General features: G+C 45.0%; 2 protein-coding genes across 4 annotated transcripts in view; one reads left to right on the plus strand and one right to left on the minus strand.

Annotated features, from left to right (window-relative positions):
• Positions 1 to 21542, minus strand: part of CDAN1 (codanin 1) — a 33767-nt gene extending 12225 nt beyond the window's left edge. For 2 of the 3 annotated variants that reach the window (XM_075502811.1, XM_075502813.1), the window contains exons 1-16: positions 21331 to 21542; positions 17841 to 18535; positions 16054 to 16278; positions 12830 to 13023; positions 12288 to 12407; positions 11299 to 11377; positions 10780 to 10900; positions 9613 to 9722; positions 8838 to 8927; positions 7686 to 7761; positions 5287 to 5495; positions 4357 to 4471; positions 3389 to 3532; positions 2575 to 2741; positions 1860 to 1941; positions 1080 to 1169 (exon numbers count right to left, since the gene is read on the minus strand). In XM_075502811.1, coding sequence (XP_075358926.1) covers positions 1080 to 1169; positions 1860 to 1941; positions 2575 to 2741; positions 3389 to 3532; positions 4357 to 4471; positions 5287 to 5495; positions 7686 to 7761; positions 8838 to 8927; positions 9613 to 9722; positions 10780 to 10900; positions 11299 to 11377; positions 12288 to 12407; positions 12830 to 13023; positions 16054 to 16278; positions 17841 to 18535; positions 21331 to 21426 — 2613 coding nt within the window. In that variant the 5' untranslated portion in view covers positions 21427 to 21542. The remainder of the gene's footprint in view (positions 1 to 1079; positions 1170 to 1859; positions 1942 to 2574; positions 2742 to 3388; positions 3533 to 4356; positions 4472 to 5286; positions 5496 to 7685; positions 7762 to 8837; positions 8928 to 9612; positions 9723 to 10779; positions 10901 to 11298; positions 11378 to 12287; positions 12408 to 12829; positions 13024 to 16053; positions 16279 to 17840; positions 18536 to 21330) is intronic. The other variant, XM_075502812.1, reaches the window with a different exon arrangement.
• A 99-nt stretch (positions 21543 to 21641) lies between these two features.
• On the plus strand, positions 21642 to 24810 carry LOC142410380 (uncharacterized). The gene is made up of 2 exons (XM_075502814.1): positions 21642 to 22367; positions 23260 to 24810. Exons 1-2 carry the CDS (start codon positions 21893 to 21895, stop codon positions 23916 to 23918), a joined length of 1134 nt encoding a protein of 377 aa, XP_075358929.1. The 5' UTR covers positions 21642 to 21892; the 3' UTR covers positions 23919 to 24810.
• Positions 24811 to 26835: the final 2025 nt, after the last annotated feature.

A 26835-nucleotide genomic window follows, 5' to 3' on the forward strand; every position in this document is an offset into this window, starting at 1 on the left:
AGAAATAACTGGATTCCAAATCCACAGTAAAATTATGAACTTTGCAGCCCAAGTGTTCAGTCCAGCCCTGTAACACACACTGAGTGCTCTACATTTAGTTAGGGTAGCTCAACCTTTGCTTCTGATCACTGTCAAAGCCCAGCTGAAAGCTGATGGTTACAGAAGGGAACCAGGACTGTTGCCACAGCTGCTACTCATAAAAGAGAAACCTACCCATGGAGGAGAATGAATGAGGCACATCTGCTATGCATTACACCTCCACAGGTGTCTTCACCCAGTCTCACTGGAACACCGCACTGTGGAGTAATGTCACCCCAGTATTACACAGCACAGCCAGAGACATGGGAGGAAAAGCAACTTCAGATCCCATCCACACGGGCAGTGTGTACTGCACTCATTTGGAAAAACAAAAAATCAGTTGATCTCTGCATCTTATCTCTGCCACTGAAGAGAGTGCAAAAGAGAACTTTCTAATTAGAACAAGATACGCACATATCTTAGCAAACATACTGCTCATTTTTCAAGGAATACTATGTATTCTCTTGCATGTCTGGGAGTTATCTGAAACATGACATGCCATAAACTCACCTCCTCTTCTGCTTGCTCATACTATTTTCAGTTCAATTACTCTTTATCATGCAACTGGAAAACAGGTGACTCCAAAGACAGCAACCTTGCTCTTATAGTCCCATCTTACTATTTGAGTTCACCATTCCTATTACTTATTTCTGGGAAGAACTACAGTTCTATCAGCTCACCTTGTACTGCAATAATCAGTGAGTAGGAAAACAGCATCTGATCCTCCAGCATAACTCTGCACCTATTCTGCAAGCCATTGCAGCAGGTGAGATGGCTCCTGCCTGACAAAAGCCCCAGAGCTGCAACACATACAGTTTACAATGCAGGATGCAATGCAATTGAGGCACTTGGACAAACCAGGGCATCACATCCATTGGCCTACATATGCTCTATGCAGCTGCAGTGAAGCCAAGTTCCTGATAAAAATCTTAAACTCCTGAGGCCATGGTAGGTCCACCCTCATCCACAGATTCAGAGGACATGCTACTGCACTAACTCACCAAAGCCTGAGCAGATGTCACAGTATCCATCATCAATCCCTCCTGCCTGACATCAGTGGTAAAAAACAACTCTTCAGGGACTGATGGAACCTGAAACAGAAACCCTAGTAGTTACAACCCAAACAGCAGTCGGCAACTTACACCATTTCTGATAAAGAAGATAGTAAAATCTCACCAACCTCCCGCCCACAAAAAAACTAGCACTAAGGATCCTCTCTGCCCTAAGGAGAACGTTTCCATAAAATTAAAGATTTAGTTTGATCACAATAAAATAAGCCACCTTCCTTACCCTCCCATACAGCATCTTTCACCTTTCAACAGGTTCCTGCTAACCAGCTACCTTGATTCCAACTGAAGGCACAAAAGGATTTTAAAAGTTCATCACACACCATCCCTTTATCAGACAAAAAATTCCCCAGTAATTCAAGGCTGCCAGCTAGCACTCCATCTTTGTGACAAGAGCTCCTAGTTCTAACAGGAATCAGCTGTCAATTTGCTTACAAGGATGCAGATTTAAAAGTACAGAATGTGTTTCAGCAGCAATTAGAATTCCCATTGGAAAAAAAAAAAAGTCGCTTCACACAATTCCACTAAAGGAAAATAATTCTCCACTAGAATACAGAGGATTCTTTAAACCCCACACTAGTGTAAAAAAAACAAACAACAAAACAACAAACTTCTGTTTTGCAGTGTTTTAACTCATTTCAATACTATTTTCTATTGAGTTCTGTGCCCTGCTTTTTCTTCAGGGAAGAGCTGTGTGCACACAGGAGACTCTACCTGAAAAAGCCAACCCAGAACTGCAAGGATCAGCAGTTTGTTCAGGAAACTCATCTCCTTATCTTCAGAAAGCACCATTAACCTGCCATGCAGCAAAAGCAGCAAGAAAGAGTGTTAGATTTCAGTAGCTCAATTTTCATTAAGGAAAAAAAATCCCAAACCACTCACTTTCTAATTACACTATTTGTCACCATGTACGCATCGCCTACTTGTCTTCCTAAAGAGTGGAGAGCAAGCTCTACTTTTTTGTACGTATGCATCTGAGTAACATGGTGTCTTAAGTTTACACTGGAAAAGCCAGTGTTAAGTAACTCTCTAGAATGTGCTTCGAGTTTTCCTCATGTATATAAGAAAGAAAACTAGAGCATTATTTAGGCATGGGAGACCTTGCAGGGTTAAGGTTCAAATTCAAGGTTTAAAATTCACAGCTGCAGATGTAGAATGAGTGAGTGGGGATTTAAAGAATTTTGTTTACTTAATGAAAAACCACATATTTAAATCAAATATTAATCTCTGAGTTTAGGATGTGCTCCCTTTGCAGCCTTATGTAAGATAAGAAGTGCTCATGATTTGCACAAAAAAAAAAAAAAAAAAGGTACTTTTATAAGAATCTCAAACTAGGGCCAGCATGCATTCTCAAACACCAGGCACTTCAACTAAGCAAGCAAACCTTCACAGAAAAGTTCTTAACAAATATCCTTTCCCCAGCTCTTACCTGTATACCTGCAGCAAGAGACAAAATACTTTCCTGTAGTAATGAAGGAAAGGAGCAATATGATCCACAAGGGAAAGGTACTCCACAATCCAAGGAATAGTGAGGATAGAACGTTGATCCCGAATAGATTGTCTCAGAAGCTTCAATACATCCAGTACAGGCAGGGTCTTAATGGACAACAGAAGTTAAAGCAGCATCTTGAAGTTACCTTTTGATACTTAAAGAAAAACTCTGTCATGACTTTTCTTTCTAGGATTTCATCTTCTGTACAAATAAGAGGTGACTTTCTGGCTAACGAAAACATTTCTTTGCACACGAGCAGAGGTAAAAACCACACTATGATGGCAACCAGAGGTCCCACTGGGCCTTTCAAAAGTAAGGCTATAAGCGTGACTATGTACAAGCGGAGTCAAGTACCCTTGCTTTCTTGCATTCAGTATAACACACTGCTAGGAGATGGGTGCAAAACTAACAAAAACATTCCTGGTAGCTGGATTTTTACACTACAAATACAAGTCTCCTGAGCTAGGTCAGAGTTCTGGTATGACAGCCCCAGATTATCAGAAATAACAGAAGACTGAGTACCTCACCATCAGTGCATTGCTCCCTCTCTTTTAGCTTATATAAACTCTTCTTTCCTTTATTCCCAACCCCAGAACATGCAGTAGGGGCACAGAACAGTATAACACCATCCCAGGAACCACTGGCTCGCTTTGAAAGGGCATAACAATTCATAATCCCCTCCTTGGATTAGAAAACCTGCCTGTCAAGCAAAAGGCCACGTTAGATTTCTTAAAAGAGTTTGGTTTCTTACTTGGTTTCTTAATGCTACTGCAGAGTCTTGCAAGTCTCTAGTTGGTTGCTCCACAGTGCGATACGGCAAGAAAACAAGAAACCCCAGGAACTTGGCGAGGAGTCGCAGGCTTAACAGCACCACAGTGAAACGCTTCTTTTCATCCTGAAATGAAGAAAAGCAAGCTGGGGCAATGCTACCCCAAACTGGCAAAGCAACTACCTATGCTAAACTTCTACTCCCTTCATGTAAAAGGACCACATAGCTTCATCACTGCTTTTAATAAAGATAAGTTTCCAAAATACATATTTATCAAGCATTTTAAATTGCTTCTGCCTTCACCGCTTTACTTATAGTGAGAAGAAATTAATCCAAGAGCTTTCTAAAACAAGCAGCTGCTCAATCACATCTTCATATTAACAACTTCGGAGTCAATGAGAGGGCAGAGAGCTGATCTCATGTTGCCTCCTTTATACCATTACTGCTCTGCAAGTTTTCATGAACCTTTGGCTGCTACTTTGCTAATAGACTGTAAGCTTTGACACCTCTGATAGGTATAGATGAGCGAAGAAACACCTGAACAGGCAGGAACAGGCAGGACTACAAATTCATTCTAACTAAAATCTTTCTACATGGAAAAGTAACAAGGAGCTATTGCAACTGAGTGTAACAGCTGGACTCAGTTATTTCATTGATCTAACACAGGGCACTAACAACCTAAGAGGCAGCTTCTCACTTTTCAAACTATTGTGCATCATCTCTTATGACATAGTTCTATGAAGCACCTTGAAGCATGCAAGTAAATAGCAAGGGGCTCAGACATCCATAACCGAGCTGCAGAGTTACGACAAAACCAAATGAAGAAGCTCTTGTCCTGCAAATACAGCAGTGGAAGCTCGAGGCAGCTCACAATCAAGCCAGTAATTCTTTGGGTACAGCAGCAGTTCAGGGAAATTCCTGCCACATCTGTCTGCAAAAAACAAGCTTACCTGTTCATCCATATCTGCTTCCCCATCACTGTGCTCATGCTCCACCAGAGTAAGGCCATCCAGTTCAAGTATCTTCAGGCACAGACTATCCATCAGGTGCTGATTGAACTGGTAACTTCAGCAAAAGATGATGATGAGTCAGACTGGGCTGAAAACAGCAGTAAAACCTCAACTAACACACTGCAAAACGTCAAGCTTGTCTCACGAGTTGTATCAAGCACCAGCAGACATCCAGTGTAACAGACGGAAGACAAGCAAGCAAGGGACTAGTACTGGTTAACCCCCTTCTTTTCCACTCTTATTTTGTACTTTTTCAAACAGATGCTATTTAGCAAGTCGCAGCATAAGGATAATAATATGGATCTGTCAAAGCAAGAAGCTGTAAAGTAACTGAACTTAAGATTCAAATCTCCCATAGATCACAACTCCTCCACACTGTGGATTGTGAAAAACTCATTAAACAAAACCATGAACCTGGCTTCATCCTCTAACACCTTAGCTTCATGCACTACCACACAAGAAACACTTGGCCAGTCCAGTGCCCTTGCTACACTGCACTGCACACCGTGGCACTGGGAAATGCTGATGGCCTGTGACAATATATAATGGTTTTATAGAAGGAAAATTATTACCATATAGCCTAGCCTAATGTAGCACACATACACACAAACACATTCTATGCTCCAGACAGAACCCGCTTATTAATGTGTTCACCACGTGTGCTGGCCAAGAACACTAAGTGTGGTATTATGCAGCTTAAAACCATCTCTGATACACTCTGCCTAGGTTACACCATGCCCCAAGCTCTCCGGACAACTCCCCGCTGCAAGAGCAACATGCTGGTGTTCCCCACTCGCCCACACACCACACACTCATTCCACTTCACCAAGGAAACAGCAGCCTTGGTGTTTCCAGGAAACAGCAGCTAACCTTCCTGCGCTGAGGATGAAGTCCCTGAAGAACTGCTGGCACCCTGGGAATGAAGGGGGTGGACAAGGTCCTCTGATGCTCTGAGGAACGACAAACCTTTCCTGCAGCCTCTTCAGACGGCTCAGATTATCGGAACCCAGCATATTAAGGACATCCTGGTCTGGGGTGTCTCCCCAGCTTGCACCACCACCAATAGGACCTTTACACATCTTCAAAAGACAGAAAGAGTAGTGAGGTGGAATATTTGTAATAAGGCATCGTTTCACTTCATCTCTCACCCCACATATTCTACCTCCCTCACAAGATTTTGTTTTAGGAGTAATCCAAGCATGGCCTTTTTAGGCAGCTCACGTACAGAAGATCTCTTTTCCTTATGCCATAACATGCTACCCACCTCGGCCGTAAACAGCCTAGAGATCTTGAGAGGTGGAATTACGATCCTATACATCTAACTCAGGCACATCTAGCAGACTACATCTAGATGTGTAGAGAGAATACCTATCACTCACATGGTCTTCATGAACCACTCAGTAGGATCTTTAGCCCAGTCTCCAGGGACCATGATACTGCACTATGCATTCCCAGACCAGATTTTCCTGGAGTCTCCACAGAGTTAAATAAAATTAAAAAATGAATGTTCCCATCCCCCAAACAGACAGATACTACTCAAGACTCAAAGAATCACAGAATTGCAGAACTGTTTAGGTTGGAAGGGACCTCTTGGATATCTAATCCAACCCTCTTGCTCAATCAGGATCAGCTACAGCAGGTTGTCCAGGACCATGTCCAATTGGGTTTTGAATGACTCCACAGACTGGAACTTCACTACCCCTCTGGGCAACCTGTTTCAGTGTTTGACCACTCTCACAGTAAAGAACACCCTTGTGTTCAGATGGAATTTTCTTTTTCTCAATTTGTGTCCATTGCCTCATGTCCTGTCAGTGAACACTACTGAGAAGGATCTGGCTCCCTCTTCTTCATTCCCTCCCATCAAGTATTTGCACACACTGCTAAGATAACCTGGAGCCTTCTCTTCTCCAGGCTGAACAGTCCCAACTCTCTCAGCTTCTCCTCATATGAAAAATGCTCCAGTCAACCTTAATCATTTATGTGGCCCTGCGCTGGACTCGCTCTAGTTAGTCTGTATCTTTCTTGTACTGGTGAGCCCAAAACTGGACACAGGACTCCAGATGTAACCTAACCAATGCTGAGTAAAGGGAAAAGATGACTGCATACTCCTACATCCAAGTCAGGACAGTTTTAATGAGAGAAATCATACTAAAAAGCAACATTTAAATACGTATATCAAGCGAACAATTACTAGGTCCATTTATTCCAAACTCAGCATCCTCCCCTCCCAAAAGATCTTGTTACACTTCCCAATCTTTAAATTATCAGGCCTCAACACAAATCCTCAGTCTAGGTTCTTTTCTGCACGAGTATCATAATACACACAAGATTCTGCAAACCACTTTCTGGTCAGACACATCAGATTCATTGAAGACTCCTAGTTATCAGTTTAAATCTTTGGTTACCCTTGTGAAACCCTGCAGTCTTCATTAAGAAGGCACAGATGTAAAGGAGAAATACAGGACCTAGGACTAATTAAATCCTGTTGATGCAACAAAGTCCATCTCTCCTCTTTCCCACAATCTCCCTGAACATACACATCAGACAGGACACTGATGCAAATTCAGACTACACACTAGGGGAATTTTCAGCATTCCAACAGCTCGCAACTTCCTGGCAATGTGTGTGGGCTAATACTCAAGGCAGGTTTTGTGTCTGTTTTCCTATCCAAAAGGAACCCACCAATAAGCCAGCCATTTATAGAGAATACAGTGAAAATCTATACTCCAATCAGAAGCATCTTTTGTTTCTTCATTCCTTCAGTTACAGTGAAACCAGACAATGCTTGAAACTGGCCAAAAAACCCCTGTAAACTACCACAGCAATACTATATAAAAAAGAGGCTGTTGCAGCGTTACACAGAAGAACCAGAGACTCTTTGCAGGTAGTACACTCATGTAGCTAATGAACATAACTGTGAACCTCTGCATTTGATACGTGTCAAAATAGATCCTTAAAATTTCTAAAAATTTTAACTGTTCTAAAATTAGAAGGTGAAAGTAAAAAAACATGAAGAATTAATTCTTACAGCTCATGATGTGCTCAGTGTGCCTTATCCCTGACTTACACAGAGTTTATCAGTAATTTATCACTGATATATATTTCTGGAAAAGGAAGAAAATTCCCATCCTGAAGACTTGGCTCTCCCAAAAAGGTTTCAATAGGAAAATCTCAAAGAGACTGACAAGATACAGTTTGTTTTCTCAGGCTGAGGAAGGATCAAATCAGCTTTGATGTATATCTTCATGAAAAAAACCCAAGTCATTTACCTGGATAAGCTGTTTCTGAAAGAGCCTGGCAAAATGGCTGTGGTTGCAGGTTGCAGACAGGTGAGCCATCATGGCCCTGTGAAGGAAAACATCACAAAATGCTGACTGGATCTCTGTGGTACAAAAAAGCGTTTTAACCTCAAACTATACCAAAAGCATAAAATAACTGCTTTTAAGAAAGCGATCTCCAAAGGCCACTGCAAAAAGCAACATCTTTATAACCAGGTTGCCCAAGCACTGAGCCCCATCTGCTGACCATGGAAACAAAAATTCTCCCTGAGCACCTGCAGAGCAAACACAGCTCTAGAGATAAAAAGAGACTCTCTTCCTTTCCTGCAATAGTGCTGTTATTTAGGAAGAAAATTAACTCATTCAGCTCCCACTCTTCCCTGTGCAGAGCAGTGAGTTGAGAGTTCACACATATGCAAGTACGAAAACAGCAATAGCAGTACTTCTGATGCCCAAAGAGAAGGAAAATTTCTCAGTTTAAACTTCAGCCTTGTTTTGCTCCTGTGGTGAGAAGTCACCTTCATACCTGTAACTTGAGTAGACTGATGGTTAAGACTAACACAGAAACCCACAAGGCAACTGCTTTCAAAACCCTCATAGTTACTTTATGTATACTCTATTTTGATAAAGCAATAAATGAATAAAAGTTTGCTTTCCATAGAAAGAGCCACAGTTGTCTTGTTTTCAGAGCCAATACACTAGAACCCCCTGAAATAATTAGAAGAGCTAAGAGCTTCTGAACATATAACACACTTCTCCACACTTAAGAGGAGTGGGGCATTGGAAACATGAAATGCGCACACAAGTGTGTACAATGACAATTGTACAGACCACAATGACAGACCACAACATACAGCTTGTGAGAGTGACCCTTTCTGTGATTATGAACAGGGAAAGAGCTACACCAAGACTAATCAAATTAGGCCCTTGCCACTTATGGCTTGTTTCTTTAAGATAACAGTTGATACTTTTAAATATAGAAGCACATTTACACGGACAGTATCTTCCAAGGAGGACAGCTCTGTACAGATTAGCGCAGAAGACCATTAGGAAGAACATGGAACTTACGATGCCGAGTCTAGTATGCTGCACCAGCAATTCAGCTACATTAAAGAACTAGCTGAAGTTGCATAGCACTCCTACCTAATCTTGTTGCCCAGAACTCTTTCAAAGTCCCAGCCAGTTTTTTCATGGTTATCCTCCCATTCACGCAGCAGTTCATAAAAGATATCCCTGTGAATCAAGATATTTAAGGGTATGAATTCCTACTCTTCAAAATCTGAAGTAACAACAGCTGAGTATTCTATTGCTCCCAAGTTCCCCAGCAAGAACCTAACTCAGATTAAATAACTTGAGCCTCTAAGCACTCAGATACCTTTGCAAAACTCATTAATGTTAGCGGTACTTCAGCGAGTTTCCGTTTTCCATGTCTTTGACAGCAAGTGCTTAAGCTTGTTATGCCCAAGCTCTGACAGAATGACCAAAACACCCATTACCAGACATACTGAAGACTGAGAGGCAGGAAAGAATAAGCCACATGAAATAATACCTATGAGAAGAGAAAAAAGGACCAAGACAACTTGCCATTCTGCCCTCACCCTGTTGCTGCAAGCATGGAGGGAGGTGGCAGGAAGAATAAAAGCATACCAGATTTATATGCAGAAGCAATCCAGTAGGTTGACACACTGTACTGGCATTTACCAGAAGTCTCAATAACTCCTGAAGAATTAGGCTGTTCTTCTCTAAAGACATTAAGCATTTAGCTCCTGCAGTCAATATGGACAAAGACTTTTTTTTTTTTTAAATCAAGATTTTTCTACAGCATGTAGCATACATGAGACATTCTTAATATCCTTTGTTCACAATCATGGAAAGATTATACCCTGTGAGCTATACAGTAACAGTAGAAGAAACTTACCTTTGTTTCTTAAATATGTGAAATGCTCTGTCACTGGGAAAGTTAGAGCGATTGTCAGTTTCTGGCTGGAAAGAAACAGATTGTACAGAGCATGGCAGCAGGAGAGACACCTGTTAAGAAAATAAAGGTAGCCATTAGACTAATATAAGTAATTTATCCAACAATGAGAGACCTAGAAAAAGCAGGGAAAAGACGTGATAAGGAAACCAAGTATCACTAGTTGAGTTGTTCAGACACGAGCCATTTCCCCATTGCTAACTGCTAGTAAACACCAACAGTTGTACAATCTACATTACACTTCAGAGGCATAATCACTGAACATTATGGGTGGAAGCATCTCGTCTCTCTAAGAAATCTCTGCAGAACAGATTGCAACCAGTATTGATACAGTGTGGAAAGAATGGTAAAGAATGGTCTGCAAACAGCCAAAGTGTACCTTCAATATAAGGCTCCAGAGAATGCAGGATAGTGGCTGGCAATTCCTGTGTTATTATTCTTTCTCCTATTTGAAAAGCCTATGTCTTCAAGTAACAAGAGACCTTTATTTACAGCTTTAACTAAAAAGCTCAGCTATTGACATGCTCTAGTCTCAGAAAGTACACGGTACTTTCTTTGCCAAAAGCAATCTCCATTTTTAAAAGATGGATGAAACAAGATACAAAATACATTAAGGCAGGCATTCCTACCATCCAGCTTTAGTTCCCTAACTCAGATGATTAGATCAGGAAATCATTTTTCACAGGCCGCATTGTCTCCTCTGAAGCTTCATTTGCCTAAAAGGAGTCTGTAGCTATGCAACAAATCCACTTCTTCCAAACTACATTCTGATAGTGCATCTAACTGAACATTTTTCTGGGATCCATGTTTATTAGATGAGAATCTCAAAAGCAAAACTTGACCCTGTCAAAGTCACTGGCTGAGGTGAGGGCCTGGAGCACAATGTAAGGCTAGCCAGCAGTGATTCACAGCTAACAAACATTGGACCTAGCAATTCACTCAGCCGCTGACAAGAAAGAAAAAAAAAGTAGCTTTTAGACACTTGCCAAAGACAACATGACAAGATACTCAAAGTAGAAGGAATGAGATTTAACATCAAAGCCATCGCAAATAAAAGAGCAACAACACAAAGGTATGAAGCAATGTCAGTTGAGGTCTTCCTATTTTTACCTTGGCTGTGCTGCTTTCATAAGCCTGCCTGAGCCTCTCGTGCAAGGTGGGAGAAAAAGATGCAATCCGTTCATTTTCAGCCAAGAGCTTCAGCGTCCCCTTTTCTAAACGGGAAATAATTCTGCCAAGACAACATGGATAAAACCCACAGACAGACAGACATAAATAACACATGATCAGACCTAAAGAAATGCTTATGCTCATTTTTTATGAGGCTACCAAGCAAAGAGTTCTAAGCCCCAGGCACCCAGCGTCAAATCCTACTGACATCTATAGGGCCATTTTTTATTGCTCTCATCTCATGACTTTCCCATTCTTGCATAATCACACTGAAGTTCAGTAGATAGATCAGTTTAAGGAAAACTCACAGACATCCAAATCCAGGCCAAGTGGTATGTTTTGAGGGAAAATTAACAACTCTATGCCTGTAAGTGGTAAAGCTCTAAAATCCAAGCACACTTGCTTCATCTCACACACATCTGCAGACACAAGCAGAGGAAAAAAAAATATTCAACTCACTCATACTGATAATCCAAGACTTGAACAGCAAAATAAACACAATTGTGCACACTTCGGAAATGCTGTCTCCCTGACGCATCTAAGGGGAAAAAAATAAACATGAGACAACAGCACCTATCACCATTTATAAACTAAAAGACCAACAATTATCTGTCAAGGAAAGTAGGAACTGTCATATCCAAAAATAGTCTTCCAAACAAGTATCCAATTTCCAGAAGTTCCCATTCCGTGCCACCTGAATAGACAAATCCTCCCATCCCTATCCTTCCTATAATAAAGGAAACTGAATTGTTTAATGCCATATGGGAAAGAAAAGATTCCTTCTCAACGTTCCGGCCAACAGGTCCAGGACAAAAAGTAGACCAGCTGCAACCAGTCATCAGCTGCTGTTCCCGTAGCTGGAGACTTCATGTTCCTAATCTCAGCCATAAGAATCAGCAAGTGGTAGAACAAAGGTCAATCAAATAGGTGCATCTAGAGGGGAGGGTTGTCTCATCTTAAAGCCACTCTTGTTTTTTATATCCGTATCAAAGTACTAACTGCATCAAGCTTAAGTCTGAATTTGCCAAAAAACAAATGCAACAATTATGTATCTATATGGATGGATCCTGCACACTTGTAAACCAATCTTAAATTTAGGAAACACATAGCAGATCAACAGCACTTTTGAGTTGCAAGGACCAATGGAGGAGAGACTTTAGCATATCCGTCCTTCTCTCTGAAAGTCAGTGTTAGCAAGCAGCTACAGCAAATCTCACACAATAGCAGAAAACTAGATTCAAACAGTATCTAGCAACCTCACTCTATCATATCGCAGAAGCACTTCCCATACATGCATGATTTTTGTCAGCATCTCAAATGAGTCCCACAGTGGTAATAAGGCGGTTTTATGGAATTTAAGACTAACTGTCCCAGCTAAAGGCAACTACTCTATATCACATTATCATTCCATGGAAGTAACATTCTTTCCACTCAATGCTATTGTTTACCTTTACTTCTTTCATTGACTTCAAGGTCACTATCCCCATCTTCTGCAGTAGAAGTGCCTTTAGATGTCAACAGCTGCAGAACAAAAAAGAGCTCCAGAAAAATATTTGGTACCAGGTTTTCTGGAAGAGAGGAAATGAGGTACTAAAGGTGGGTATTCAGTATTGACCTGCATTAATAAATGAAGGTTAAAAGATAGATAACTGTTCAGTCAGCAAAGAACTCCCTCCCCACACAGCCACAGTGTAAATCAGTATAGGAATTACAGGAAAGATGCGTTCAGGAAGGGTCTGGCTTCAGACAGGCCCATACAACTTCAGCCTACTGCAGCTCAGAGTACTGCATCAGGTTCATCTCCCTCCTTAAACTTTTACCTAGTATCCATTTATTTTAATAACTGTGTTGGCTTAGTTTATTTTTCCAGATGTTTTTTGTTTGTACACTGTAACTGTCCCACAATTTTTGCTTCTCATCTACCTCCCCCTCACAACACACATGCAAGTTCAAAGCTCAAAGATCAGTCTCACATCTTTTGGGTCTTCACCTGCTATACATGATGAATAGAGCTGTGCCAGACACTCCAACTGTTTCTTGCAGGAAACCTTAGTAGGATTTGCACAGGTCACCAGATGGCTTTCAGCAGGAAGGCTAGCACTGCGAGTGTAGCTAGGCTTAGTAGGAGTGCCAGGATCAAGAGATATCCCTGCAGGAGAAGACGCCTGGTGCAGCAATTTGCATCTGAAATTCAAGAGCAGCAACATACCATGTGACTGAAGATGATACCCAGCAGCCATGCAGCCAGAAGAGGTCTTTCCCTTGAAGTCTAGCATGAAGGAATTCCTGCAATAACTAACCACGTCATTTACGCTGTCTAAAGCTGCTTTTAGCATGATAGTAATTTAACTCATCTTGCCCTTAATAAGAGAGGATCTTGGGGCTAACAATCAAAAGACTCAAAAGAATCATATTCAAATTCCAACTCTGCTAAAACAGTGTGGCACTTTGACCAAATTATCTAACTAAGCTATGTTATTGCTTCTCACCTAAACTGGTATTTGTTAAGGACATGGAATCTGTTAGAGATCAGGTCCTAAAAATAATTTTTGTACGTACAATTTCTGACAGCTAGACACTTTACAAAATCTGTGAAAATAAGGTTCACATCCATACCTTCAGATATATCTGTAAGTTAATGACACCCTGAGAAGATCCAATACCACTAAGTGGAAAGCCAATGCAAGAACTGATGAAATCCCATACTGGCAAGTTAAACGACAGAAGGAACAAGCTACTTTAATTGCTGGATTCTAAATCAACAATGATCACTCAGTTAAATAAATAGATATTGTAAAAAAATATACCTACAGAGGTCATCCAAAATGCAGCAGCAGAGTGGCATACGTAAGACACATGAGAAACAGGAAAAAAGCCAGTAACAGGGATATCAAATGATTTTTAAAGATCCCAATGGAACATCCACACTTGGCACATCACACCACCTCTTACCACACTGTCCCAAAGTAAAATCTTTAAAAGTCACTTTAAGGGCCATGGGGAAGACAGAAATGTTTTTAACGGCAGCAAAGAAGTTTTTCTATTGGCCTACTTCTAGTGGAACTGCTGCGATGAAGAAAAAATTAGTCCCAAAATGGGAGTAGAAAGGTTTTTTAATAGCATCTCCCTTGCAATGAATATAAGCACCCGACTGACAGAACTGAAGAAAATTATTTATTAAATACCTTGTAAATGTACCAAGACTCCAACAATGCAGTTAGACTCTGCTTCACTTCTGCCTCAGTGTTGTCATCTACCTCAGCATGAATTTTACCTTTTGCCCTTGCTCAAAGTGACCCAGTTGGCTGGGAGCTGCATTAGTTTCGTACGTCACTTCACCACTACTGAGGACACAACAGCAGCTCCCAGCCCTGAGCGCCAAGCACTGCCCATTTCAAGCATGATGGGTCAGATGAGATCACCTCATGGGCAAGATCCAGCCCACATACTGCTATTTCACCTACTTGATTTTATATGGATTAGTGGGACATTTCAGGTAGAATTCAGACTGGAATAGGTGCTTCACAGAAGTGTGCAGAGGCAGGTTTGAATCCTGAGTAGTTCTGTTAGAGGTCCAGTGCAAACAGTAACTCATGAGACTCTACTAGGTCTGTTTCAGCCAGTTCTCGACCTACTGAAGTGAACTGCAAAGGCTTAGCAGGAAAAGAATTCCGCCCACATGTCCTGAGGAGTTTCCCCAAGAACAAAATCTACAAAGAACAGCAACAGTTCTGTCAGCAATTATAAATGATAGTTTCTCTACTACTGTGCTTTGCTTTTTTTTCTGAATTATCAATCCTCTCAGACAAACAGTGGTATCATTTTACAGAGGATGAAAGTCACACAGTAACTGAACAGCAGAGACAAAATTAGAAGCTAGAGTTCACCTCATCGCCCAGCACACATAATTTTCAATAAATAACTGCAGTAGTAACTTTTAAAACAGAATCTTACGCTACCCATGTGTCCTGGTTTCGGCTGGGACAGAGTTAATTTTCTTCCTAGTAGCTGGTATAGTGCTGTGTTTTGGATTTAGTATGAGAATAGTGTTGATAACTCACTGATGTTTTGGTTGTTGCTAAGTAGTGCTTACACTAGTCAAGGACTTTTCAGCTGCCCAAGCTCTGCCAGGTGCACAAGAAGCTGGGAGGGGGCACAGCCAGGACGGCTGACCCAAACTGGCCAAAGGGCTATTCCATACCATATGGCATCATGCTCAGTATATAAACTGGGGGGAGTTGGCCGGGGGGCAGCAATCGCTGCTCAGGGACTGGCTGGGCATCGGTCAGCAGGTGGTGAGCAGTTGCATCACTTGGTTTTTTGTTGGTTTTCCTTGGGTTTTGTTCCTCTCTCTCTCATTGTTTTCCATTACAATATATTATTATTATTATTTTATTTTATGTCAATTATTAAACTGTTCTTTTCTCAGCCCATGAGTTTTCTTACTTTTGCTCTTCAAATTCTCTCCTCCATCCCACCGGGGACAGGGGTGGGGTGGGGAGGGTGAGCAAGTGGCTGTGTAGTGCTTAGTTGCCGACTGAAGCTAAACCATGGCACCATGTCCTGTTTCCTCCAACTGCAAGCTTGTGTTAGTCTGCCTACCTTGCAAAACCATTAACACTTTCCCCACATTTGCATCATTAACTTGTTTTCTTCAAACCAGACTAAGCCTTCCATCACAGGCGCAATCTTCAAACACAGCCATTACATCAGCTCAAACCCACTCACTTCACCTGTGCAGCCTAAGGAAAGCTGCACAGGAGATAGCCACGCATGCAAGCCCATGAAGAGGCAATCTTATGAAAGCAGTGAGAACTGACTGAGGTTCTGAAGATGAAGTGAGGGTCATTGTTCCAGAGTCAGCACACCTCCAAAATCATAGAATCATGGAATTGTTTAGGTCGGAAAAGACCTTTAAGATCATCAAGTCCAACCGTTAACCTAGCACTGCCAAGTCCACCACTAAACCATGTCCCTAAGCGCCATGTCTACACATCTTTTAAATACCTCCAAGGATGACAAACATGAGCTAGCTGCATTAATATCCCAGTCTGATACCAGAGTCACACTTGGTTTTAGGCAAATCATAGTTTAAGGTCACCAAAATCTGTTTTGGATATTCTTCTGGTCATTTCCGCTCTGATATTGGTACCACCGTAAGGCAAGAGAATTAAGAATCAATACAAGCCTATCACCACCCTGCTCAGACTGTACCGTTCTTTCTTCAGCATCTCCCTCTCCTCTTGAAGGCTGTTGCTTATCACAGATGTAAGGTTTCCTTCCTGGACAGTAGTAAAGGCCTCAAGGCTTGACCCAGATGAAAACCGAGCAGCTGGAGACTGGCTGACAGGCGTAGAAGTGAAGCACATCTTTGGTTTTGAGAGGGGGCGCTCAGCACTTACAGGAGTTGGGTTGATTCGCCTTGATGGTTTGCTTTTGCTGAAAAAATGAGAAGCAATTCCACTGAAATCAAGCTAAACAACAAAAAAATTAGATCTCAAGACAGATATGCATGGAACTCTTCCAGAAGAACCTAATGCTAAAATAAAATGGATATGGAGTCAGGATATTGAATTTCTAAACTGTACGTATAGTTGTTGACTTTATTCTGGTCACTGAATAAAGTCACAGAGCTATGGACTGCTAAAAACAGCCTGCTGACCCTTGCTTACAAATTAATTATCAATTATCAAGCCACAGAACAGATAACACAGTGCCACGCAACTCTTCCAAACATTTCATGAGAGGATAGGATATGCCTCATTTTAGTAAGAAACTAATTCACTGGCAGTTTCTAACACGACCATGAAGAAAAAAAAAAAAAAAGCAATCAAGCTGCCATTGTCTATCAGTAAGAGTTCAGGCTCCCAAGTTACCATAGGCCCTTTAAGTTTAGGGAAACGCGTCCTTCCTGCGTAAACTACCTAGATTTGTCCTTCAGGAAGAGGCTGCGTTATGCAGTAAGAGACATACTGGAAATGAGATACAGGAACATAAAGCATTACACTTCTTAAAGAAATGCTGGTTGCTACGTATTAATTGCTATAGTGGAAGCCACTATAGCGTTGGCTTCCAAACACTCCGTGACCTCTTTCCTCACTCTTTTTCCTAGTTCAGCATAGTGCGATTGAGGAAGAGAGACTTACTGTCTATGCTGGAAACACACCTTATCTCCCTTGGCCAAAGCATCATCTAGAGCATCATCCAGACCCAGCACCTGGATCTGCTGTACAGACCTATCAATTTTTAGCTGGAATTTTGCACTTCCAACTAGAAAGTCCCACTTTCAGAGACCAGTGCCTGATATATGAAGCAAACAGGCTGACATGAAAGCCTTATGAGGATTTTAAAGAGTAAAATCTCAAACAGAAAGAGAAAAGGACTGAGGGAACCACAACACAAACAGCTGCCCAGAAGCTAAGCCAAAGTCACCAGGGAGACCAGGGCTTGCTGCAGACCAAAGATAATACAGGCATCAGCTAGCTATTTTGTCTGTGACCACATGGCACAAACTAAGCTGCACGCTAACATCTGTTACCAGAAGCCACAGAATGTCAATCCAAAAGCTTTTTTGCTATCATCAGTAAAGCTGAAGAGCCTTCCAGGACTGCTCTTCATTAGCAATTGCTATTGTGTTAAATGAGAAACGTGAAGAGTCAAGATAATGCTGACTTGTCAGAACATGCAAGGACAAAGATGTGCTCAGCTTCGTATCGGCTGGTCTGTGCACCGGTGAGCTGCAGGCAGCATCGCAAGCAAGAGGCTAAAGAGGCGTCTTGGGTAAGTTCACAGAGTGGAAACCTGACTACCTGTTGAAGCAATTTTCCCCTACGTGGCAACCATAACAAAGCAGTTCTGACCGAGAAGCCCAGAAGCCAGCCCCCAGGTATTGTTTATTACAGCATCTTCTGTATCCGGACATGCACAACAGGATGAGCTAGTCAAGGAACAGTAACCTGCAGCGCAATCCAAATGAGACAGTGAGGCAAACTTGCTCTTACTTTGTCCAGCCAGAGGCAGCACCCATGGGCGGAAACTCCTCCAAGTTGTTAAGATTTAGCTGCCTGGGTGGGGATCTGGCAGAAACAAGAGGCACTTCACTCCGCTTCCTTCTCCCTCCACTCCATGATACACTGTCATTCTTTCCATCTTCCTCTTCAGCAAGGGAACGCCCCAGATCCCGAGCTACCTGCCGGCCAGAGGCACTGACTGAGCTGTTGCCTTTCCTTCGGCCTCGTCTTGCTGGCAGGGCTTCAGGCGTGAGGAAGCTCCCCAAGCTGGCCTTCTGAGATGACCGCTTCTCACCGTGGTTAAGCACAGGGCTGTACCCAAAGCTCGGGCTGCTACTGGAGACCATGCTAGGGAAGTCACCACAAGGGCTAGAGAGGTTTGACCCAGAAAAGGAAGAGGAGCCGCTGGATGCCGCAGCAGAAGAAAAGCTGGTATCTGTGGTGCAGGTGGTCACCGAAGTCCTTTGGGAAAACAGCTGCACACGGCTGCTGGTTGCGTGGCCTGCCCTTCTTTCTGATCCTGTCCTTTGGCTCCCATGGGCCTTGGAATTGGGAGTTTTAGCAGGAGTAGAGGGTCCATTAGTCAGGATCTGGCTGGTCTGCTCTCTTAAAAAATTTAGCAGAAAAGGCACGAAGTCTTTCTGAAGCAAACTAAGAGATACCAGCTTGTCATGGATGTGGTTCTCCTACAAGGAAAGAGGACAAAGCATTACTATAAAGATGATACCTGATTCTTTCTTTCCATGTGCCCAGACTTATTTAAGTAGTAACTGTGGGACTGCAATACACAATAAAAAACAACATGACTTGTCAAAGCAGGTCACTGAAATTCAAGTGACCTTAGCGCTGGTCATAGATCTGAAACTCAGCCTCCACACAAGCCATTTTGGCAGAAGTTTTCAGATGGTCTCCACTTTGGTCTTCACTTTGGTCTCTGACTGGGAAACAGTGGAACTGTTCCATGGAAACATCAGTAATACTTACTGAAGCTACAGCCAGGGAGAACTTGGAGCAACTGGCACCCCTAAGTCCAACACTTCAAAGACATCAATACCAAAGCAGCTAATTCTAATAGAAAATCTAAAATCTGCAACTTCTCCGTCCCCTATTTGTCTATGAATGCCACCGGCTTCCACAGAGGGGTGCTGTAACAACAACTGTTTAAGCACGTGGAGTCCTGCCGTGCCAAACACAAGAAGAAAGCTGCTCTTCCGTTTCAATTAAATAATTTTGCTCCCTTGAGACCTCACAGAGGTCTGAACAGAGACCGTGCAACTTTAAGGTACGTGAAGTTTATACTTAAGAAACGTAAACACACAAGAAAAACCACCACAGACTCAACACATTTAAAAGCTAGACAGGTGGTGGTGATCTTACATGGGTAAATGTAGACAAAAAAGACTTCACATTAGATGCATAGCTCAAAGCTTTGTACACTGGGTAAAGTTTTTTTTGTTCCTAACACTGCACCAAGTTTCTGTTTCCTCTCAATGGGATTCAGCAACATTTGCAACAACAGAGAAGCTCTCACAGGCAGCAACTTATTCCTTACTAATAGTAAAATCATTGCACACATATTCCTGTTCATTTATATTCACAGCTCTACTAAATGAAAAGTCAAGAGAGCAAACGCTATTTCTGAAGGACTTTTTTGTATGAGAGGAGGCAGTGAAAGCATGGCCATGACCAGACTCCTACAATCCTCGACACTGATGCCGAGATTTATATTTGAAAGTGTGAGACCAATTCAGCTTCATGGGGAAGCATGAGACTCTGACACAGCCTGGATAACAAGCCATGCAGCCAAGGCTCACTGCTTTAGTACTCTAACACTCAGTGAAAGAACACAAACTCCGTGAGGTGTCAGAAGAGCCAACTTCTTACTAGCTCTAGTCCAAAACTGCCATGAAAGCTAGAGCAAGACATACCCTCCCATTTCCCCAGGTGCCCCCCGGGTATAGCACTGAAGCACAAAGACAAGATTACAGTCTCTGCTATGCACAAGGTCAGGCAGTTTCTCCAGCTTTTTGGAGCACAACCTGCTTTCACTCATCTTTCTCTGTGCAAGTTAACAGAGGTTTGGTTCCTCCACGGCTGGACAACGGCAACGCATCAACAGTTGCCAGCTGCAAGCCTCCCACTTGCTTTCTCACGCTAAAGCAACTGAGCTGTTCCCACCAGCAAAAGGCAGTTAGCAATTTCCTTGCAAGGGCAAACTTTTCGGTTAGCAAACAGAGCTTCTGCACCCTCCACCCACACAGTGCTAACTGAGCTGCCAGCATCTCAGACTTCATAACCTCCACAGGTCTGCTTCTGCAAGTCACAGTTTAGGAAATACCGGACAACAGAAAATGCTGGTCCCTTCTTCCCACACAAGTTTAGGATGACAGCGATACTTGGCTAATTCACGTGGGTGAGAGCAGTGAGTTTTAATTTTGATTAATACCGGGTAACATGTTTTGAGGGGCTCGGGCAGAAAATGCTTGAAATACAAATTGTTTCGCTACATTATCAGTGAAACATAAACGCTTAGTCCATCTATGGTTACAAATGCTTTTATTACCACAGGAACCCAAACTCTGCAGCCACATCCCGTTACAAAACTCAGCCTACTCAAACCCAGCAACAACCCGCTCCCAGCCCTGAAAGATCCTCCTCAACGTGCCGGCGGGACGAGCAACCAGTCCGGCGCCGCGGGGGCGTCTGCACAGAGCCACGCACGAAGCCCTCGGGATGGAGCCGTGCCTCGGAGCACCAGGCCCAAGCCTCGGGCGCTGGACGGCGCCGGCTGCCCACACGGGGCTGGTGACAGCTTCGTCCGTCTCTCACCGCTACTTTCCCCGCCAAAGACGCGGGAAGCCTCACCCCCTCGTGTCACCGCGTTTCCTCAGGACGCCGGCTGCCCTCCCCTCCCTCCGGTCTCCGCTGGCACACGACAGCCAGCGGCCCGCCACGCTTCCCGCCGCCGCTCCCGCCCCGCGGCCGCCTCAGCCCCAGGGCGGCGCGGCGCCACCGCCCGCCGGAGGCCGCCCGGCCCAGGCGGCGCCGAGCTGCCGGCGGGCTCGGCCTGCGGACTTCGACGGCTTTCACACCGCCGCCAGCGGCGCTGCCGCACGGCGCTGCTCCCGCCGGGCAGCTCCCGGTGGCAGCTCCCCGCCGGCGGCCTCGGCTTCCCGCCGCTCTGCTCAGAGCCCGCCCGCGGCGGGGGCGGTGCCGCCGGCTGTTAGACGGAGCCCGGCCCCAGCTCCCCGCCGCAGACGGGCCCCTGACCGGGGCCCCGGTTTGACCTGCGCGGGCTTCGCCCCTCATAGCGGCGCGGAGCGGCCGTCCACAGCGCCGGGGCGGACAAACTTTCCCGCACGGCCCCGGCCCGCGGCGGCGGAGGGAGCTGGCGGGGTGGGGCGGCGGCAGGCCCGGCCCCGCCGGGGCCAGGGCGCTGAGGGAGGGAGGGAGGGCGAGCGGGCGACGCGCCGCGCGTTACCTCAGCTGGGCAGTGGCCGGGGCCGTGCCGGAGCCACCGCACCACGGCGCTGACCGCCACCTCCTCCTGCAGCAGCAGCTCCAAAACAGCCGCCATTCCCGGCCCCTGCCGCCGCCGAGCACGCGCACAACCCGCGGCGGGGGCGGGGCGGGCCGGCGCCGGCTGCGGGCAGGCGGGCGAGCGCGCCACGCGTGGCCGGGCGGGCCCGTCGTGTCCCCCCTCCCGCGGGGGCGGGGCGGCGGGGCGGGGCGGCGGCGGGGATTCCCGCCGGGGAGGCGGGCGGGGGCGGGGCCGGCGCGGGCCGGGCCCGGGGCCGGGCCCCCTCCCCATGTCAACACGCGGGGCACGGGGCGCCTGCGCCGGCCCGTGCGCGTCTTTTCCTCTCATGCGCGGTATTTGCTTCCCCAGCAGGGCTCGGGGCCCGGCCTAGCGGCGGCGGCGGCGGCGCCCGCGGGCCGGGGCGGGGGAAGGGGCAGCGACAGCGGCGCCCCCCGCGGCTCCGCGCCCGCCCGCCCGCCGGCCGGCGCCGGGCGGGGGCTGCCCCGGCCCCCGGCGGCGGAGGATGGCCGAGGACTCGCCCAAGCGGCGCAAGGCGAATTTCAACGAGGCGGAGACGGAGGTGCTGATCGAGCAGGTGCTGAAGCACGAGCAGCTGCTGTTCGCGGCGGGGCCGGGCCGCGCCTCCCCGGGCCAGAAGCGGAAGGTGTGGGAGCTGATCCGGCACAAGGTGAACCCGGTGGCCGCCTGCCCCCGCGACGTGGAGGACCTGAAGAAGCGCTGGCGGGACCTGAAGCGCCGCGACCGCAGCAAGCTCTGCCGCCTCTCGCAGGGCTGCGGGCCGCCGGGCCCCGCCGCCGCCCTCGGCCTCCTCCTGGCCCCCGAGGAGATGCCGCCCGCCGCCGCGCCGCCCGGCCGCCGCCACCTCCACCACCACCACCACCACCGCGCCTACGGCTCCCTGCTGCCCGCCGAGGCCGTGCCCATCGTGGGCGGCATCGACACGCTGGAGCTGCCCGGCGCCGTCGTGGGGGAGATGGGTGAGTGCCGGACCGACCCCCGCGGCGCTGCCCCGGACCCTTCGCCCGGCGTCCCCCCGCCGCGGCCGCGGGAGCCCCGCAGCCGCTTCCTCGGCCTCCGGGGGAGGAACGGCGCTGACCCGCCGCCGTAGCGGGCGCCCCGCTCACTGCGTGCGCGCAGGGGGCTGCGGGTGCCAGCCCCGCCTGAAAATACCTGGTTTGGATAACTACTTTCTCTCCTTGGGAATGCAGAGTGTATATACACATACACACACAGACCTGGCAGATTTCGTGCTGCGGGTCAAAAGTGCGTCAACACAGCACCCAAGAGTAAACCCTGTCTCGTAGTAGATGCCTATGTATGAGGCATTAGACCCCGCCGCCTGTGTTCACATCTGTAGTACTTATTCTTGCAAGTGCGAAAAGCCATGCCAGCATGCAGTTCTCGGCAGTACAGAGTGCTGTGAGTACGTAGCTTCGTACATACCAGAGAGGCATCGCATTAGAGCGCTGAAACGATCACATCACCTTCAATACCAAGGGCTTTCTTGCAATCGCAGTGTTTCAGCCATGCTGTTACTGGTTACTGCGTGCACAGTAGAGCATGAAATGAGCTTGCAATGAACTTTGTCTCTTGGAACCTGAAACTCGGCTTCTGTGGTGGGGCCAGTATGGGATCTGTAGTATGCAAATATATGGTTAACTGGTGAATGCATCTTTATGGTTTTCTTCCCACCTATTGAGGTAATATGTACTCTAAAAGCATCAAAGATAATGCAGTGTGAGTTGTAGAGTCTTGGTTCAAGGACTAATGTTAGTGCTTAGTGGATGGGAACACATTTCTCTGACCACTGAGGTCATAAAGTTTCTCACTGACTCTCCTTTGCTTTTCCTTTCCCCCCATCTCCTCTAGGGTTTAATGACAATCCTGGCCCATCTCATCAATCCAATCTTGAGAAGATGAACCTCAAAGAAGAAATAGTAGTGAAGGTGGTAGAGCCAGAAGAAAGCTCTGAGGACATGGCGGTGGTTCCACCTAGCCAAGAACAACTACCTTTTCTGGGGACATCAGGTGGTGGTTCCTCTGGGAAAGTAAAAGCCAAAACAAAAGGCAGGTCCCAGGCAGACCAAAATGAAATAACTGAAGAGGACCTAGTGCAGATTCAGCAGACCCAGATGCAGGTGATCCAGTCAGGCTTTGACAGCGTCAACCACAATCTTCGGCTGCTGCAGCAAGGCATGCAAGATCTGAGTAACAGCCTCAGCATCATGGCGCATACGCTTGTTGCTATCAAAAACGTCTATGTGAAAAACAACACTGGCCCAACCACATATGCCACTGCCTCTACTCAGACCACAGCTGGGTACCTGAGCCCAGGTTCCCCCCAGGTCTCCCCTGCTGAGGACAGAGGTAGAGCGCAGGTGGCTGGAAGCAGCAGCAGAAGCAGCAGCTGCAGCTCCAGCTCCATGTCACAAGAACCAGGTCCTTCTGAGTTTCCTAGGCCCCCCCTGAGAACCATTAAGAAAGAACATCCAAATGGCTGCTACTACTTCTGCTTTGCAGATGTGTAAAAACTTGAATACATGTAAAGTGACTGTGGTGTTAGGTGCTGTTGTATGTTCTGCTCCAGCTTGTGACTTCGAAGGAGCAAAGTGGACTTGCCTCCCACATTTTTCCCAGTGGGAAACATTCGTTATAGGTGGCATTAAACACTAATTACCAGTCTCCTGTTTGTTAATTCTGTTGCAGTTGGCTACTAATTTTCTTCTGTTCTCTTTATCCTCTTACTCTCTTAAAAAACCAACCAAACAAAAAAACAGATTTATTTTGACTAGGATTCTTGTCTGTATCATCCTTTGTTTAATGTGACCTTTTGAAAAATAAAAGGCATGAGAGTGGGGTAAAAAAGTAACATTATGGTTACTGACCAGCAGGAGCTGTCTTACACAAGTTGCTTAGTTTTTTGATTAAAGAAACGTCAGAAGTAGTTGGTTGTTTCAGTACTTGCTTTTTCTAATAATTATAGTGTTGGGGGTGTTTGCTTGGTTGTTGTTGGTTGGTTTTTTTTTAAGTCTGAGCTGTGCAAGGCATTGCAGGAAGAGTTTGGCATACCTGCTTCACTCTAGGAATGGTTTAGGACTGAGCTGTTAATTCATTAATGTACTCCTCCGAATTCATACCGCATTGCTCCACCTGGCTATTGTTTATTCCCAGCTTGTCAAATGCACATTCTCCGCAGGGGCATTTTGTTTTACTGCACTAGCAGGGTAGGCTCCTTCTTGTCATATGATTAAAATAGAGAAATACAGCAAAAAATAGTAATTGGTGAGTGATGCCTGATTTTGACACAGAGTAATTTTCCCCCATATGGTTTATAAGCAGGCTGTATCTTCAACAGATTTTGCAAGCCTTCTGCAATCAATACCACAACAGTTGAAATATAGAGAGCAAAAAAGATTCTGTATTATTTTACATGAAATGGAAGTTAGGTTTGCTGTTAAACAAATTGCAGGAGGCAGGGGCTGACTTTGCTCCAGACAGAACAAATGCTCCTGCATAGTTTATGAAGCTTTCATTTTCACCTATCAGAGAGATGAATAAAATGTTCCATTCTCTTAACTATATATCCAAGGAAGAAGAAACAGAAGGAAGAGGTGGAGCAAAACGTAACCTGTTAAGTGTCAACTCTGAAACAAGCACAAAGGAATCCTTTTATCCTAATGTGAAGAAGAAAAATCTCCTTTTCACATTTAGATTGGAGGAAACTACTATCATTGGCACTATTCTTAAGATGTGTTTAAGGCTGGTATGTTTAAGGCTTACTTCTCACAATTTAAAATTAGCAGACGTGCTGCATTCATATGTCCAGTGTCCATACCGGAGGGGAAACAAAAACCCTCTCACCTGCAATTTTATCCAATGACCTGAAAAATCATGCAGATCCTCTTCTTAAGCATTTATCACCAGCATTAAAGTTCTACAGATAAATTTGGCCTATAGCAACGACTAGCTGCCTCTAGTTTTCCAGTCACTTTGCACAAGCATTCCTGCCACAATAATTTAGCAAATACATATGATGTAGAGAATGGCAACCCGATTATCCCTCTCCTAGCAGCATAAGAACATGTAATCATAGGGTAAGATACATCATTTTTGCAGTCAGCTTTGACAGAGCACTATACCATATGAAAATGTACTGGTAAGTACTTTCTTTTACTTGTGGTCATATACCATCATGGTGTACTGATTGCACATGCATACGCCTCAAAAACCAACAGCTGCTGCCTAATAAAATGTGAACACAGAGTAGTCACCTTGTTAGCAGATGTTTCCCTTCAGTATCATAGATGGAGTAAAATATACAAATATCTCACACAATTAAAACATACACATGTACAGCGCATTGTTAATTGGGATTGATGCCTTGAAGAGGAGGAGGTTCTCGTTTCCACATTTACCTCACAAAAGGAGATGGTGTGAGTGACAGATACCACTATCTTATTTCTAAATTGCTGGTTTGAAAAACGGGAAAGAACTAATCCTTCTAAGTCTGATTTTTTAGTCTATGTTGTTAAAAGCTTTCTAAACTAATCTGTTGGAAGCATTTATATTTCTCTTCCTTTAGTACAGATAGGCTCTCGAGCAGCGTTTTCTGTAAGTGAAGAAGGTACCCTTCATTTGTGTTTTGTTCTCATGGACAAAGAAGCCAATTAATGCTACTGTGACATTCCAGGTAGATTAGCAAAATGTGATCTAAAGTTTACCTGGTCCTTCTGGGCAGCCGTTTGAGCTTGTGCAGGTTGCAATAGCCAGTTCTTAACTGTCCAACATTCTTTCAATGTTTCAGTTCTTTCTCCAATTGTTAATTCTTGAATTTCACTTACTACAGCATTTCTAGGGAGAGCTGGACTGTGTGCACTACATAGCTTTCTCATGTTCAAGTACAAATGTAAATGAGAGGAAGCTACAGTCCAAGTGCAGAGAAGCACAGAAAGATCCTAAGAGCAGAGTGGGCAGACTGGATCTCCTGTATGAATGAAGACGACAAGCCAGGCAATGCTAAAAGACACTTCGGTGGTCAGACAACTACCAGACCTCAACATTGGTCTGCCACAGTGTCTTTGTTCCAATCTTGCTTCTTTCCCACAGTCTGTCAGTTGTACTGCTAACTGGAGTCAGATCAAGATCAAAACTACTCTTCCATTTCTGGTATCATCCAAATTTACATAATATTTTAAGCAAGGAAAGATACTGAGCTACCTGTCTCCAGTCCCAGAGTGTGCAGATTTGTTATTTTCATCTTCAAATTAATAGAGCTGGCTTGCTATTTCTTTATGTGCCCTTTCTGTGATCAAACGATGGTTCTGTTGGGAGCACCAAAAGCACTCACTGTCCAGAAGCATGCCATTAAATTTCTGGCTGCTCTTAACAGAAGATGAAACATCATTTTCTTGGAATGTTACCGAGTAAATGAATTCCCAATTTGTT

The sequence above is a fragment of the Mycteria americana genome, chromosome 5 (genome assembly GCF_035582795.1).
Source record: "Mycteria americana isolate JAX WOST 10 ecotype Jacksonville Zoo and Gardens chromosome 5, USCA_MyAme_1.0, whole genome shotgun sequence".
Classification (NCBI taxonomy): domain Eukaryota; kingdom Metazoa; phylum Chordata; class Aves; order Ciconiiformes; family Ciconiidae; genus Mycteria; species Mycteria americana.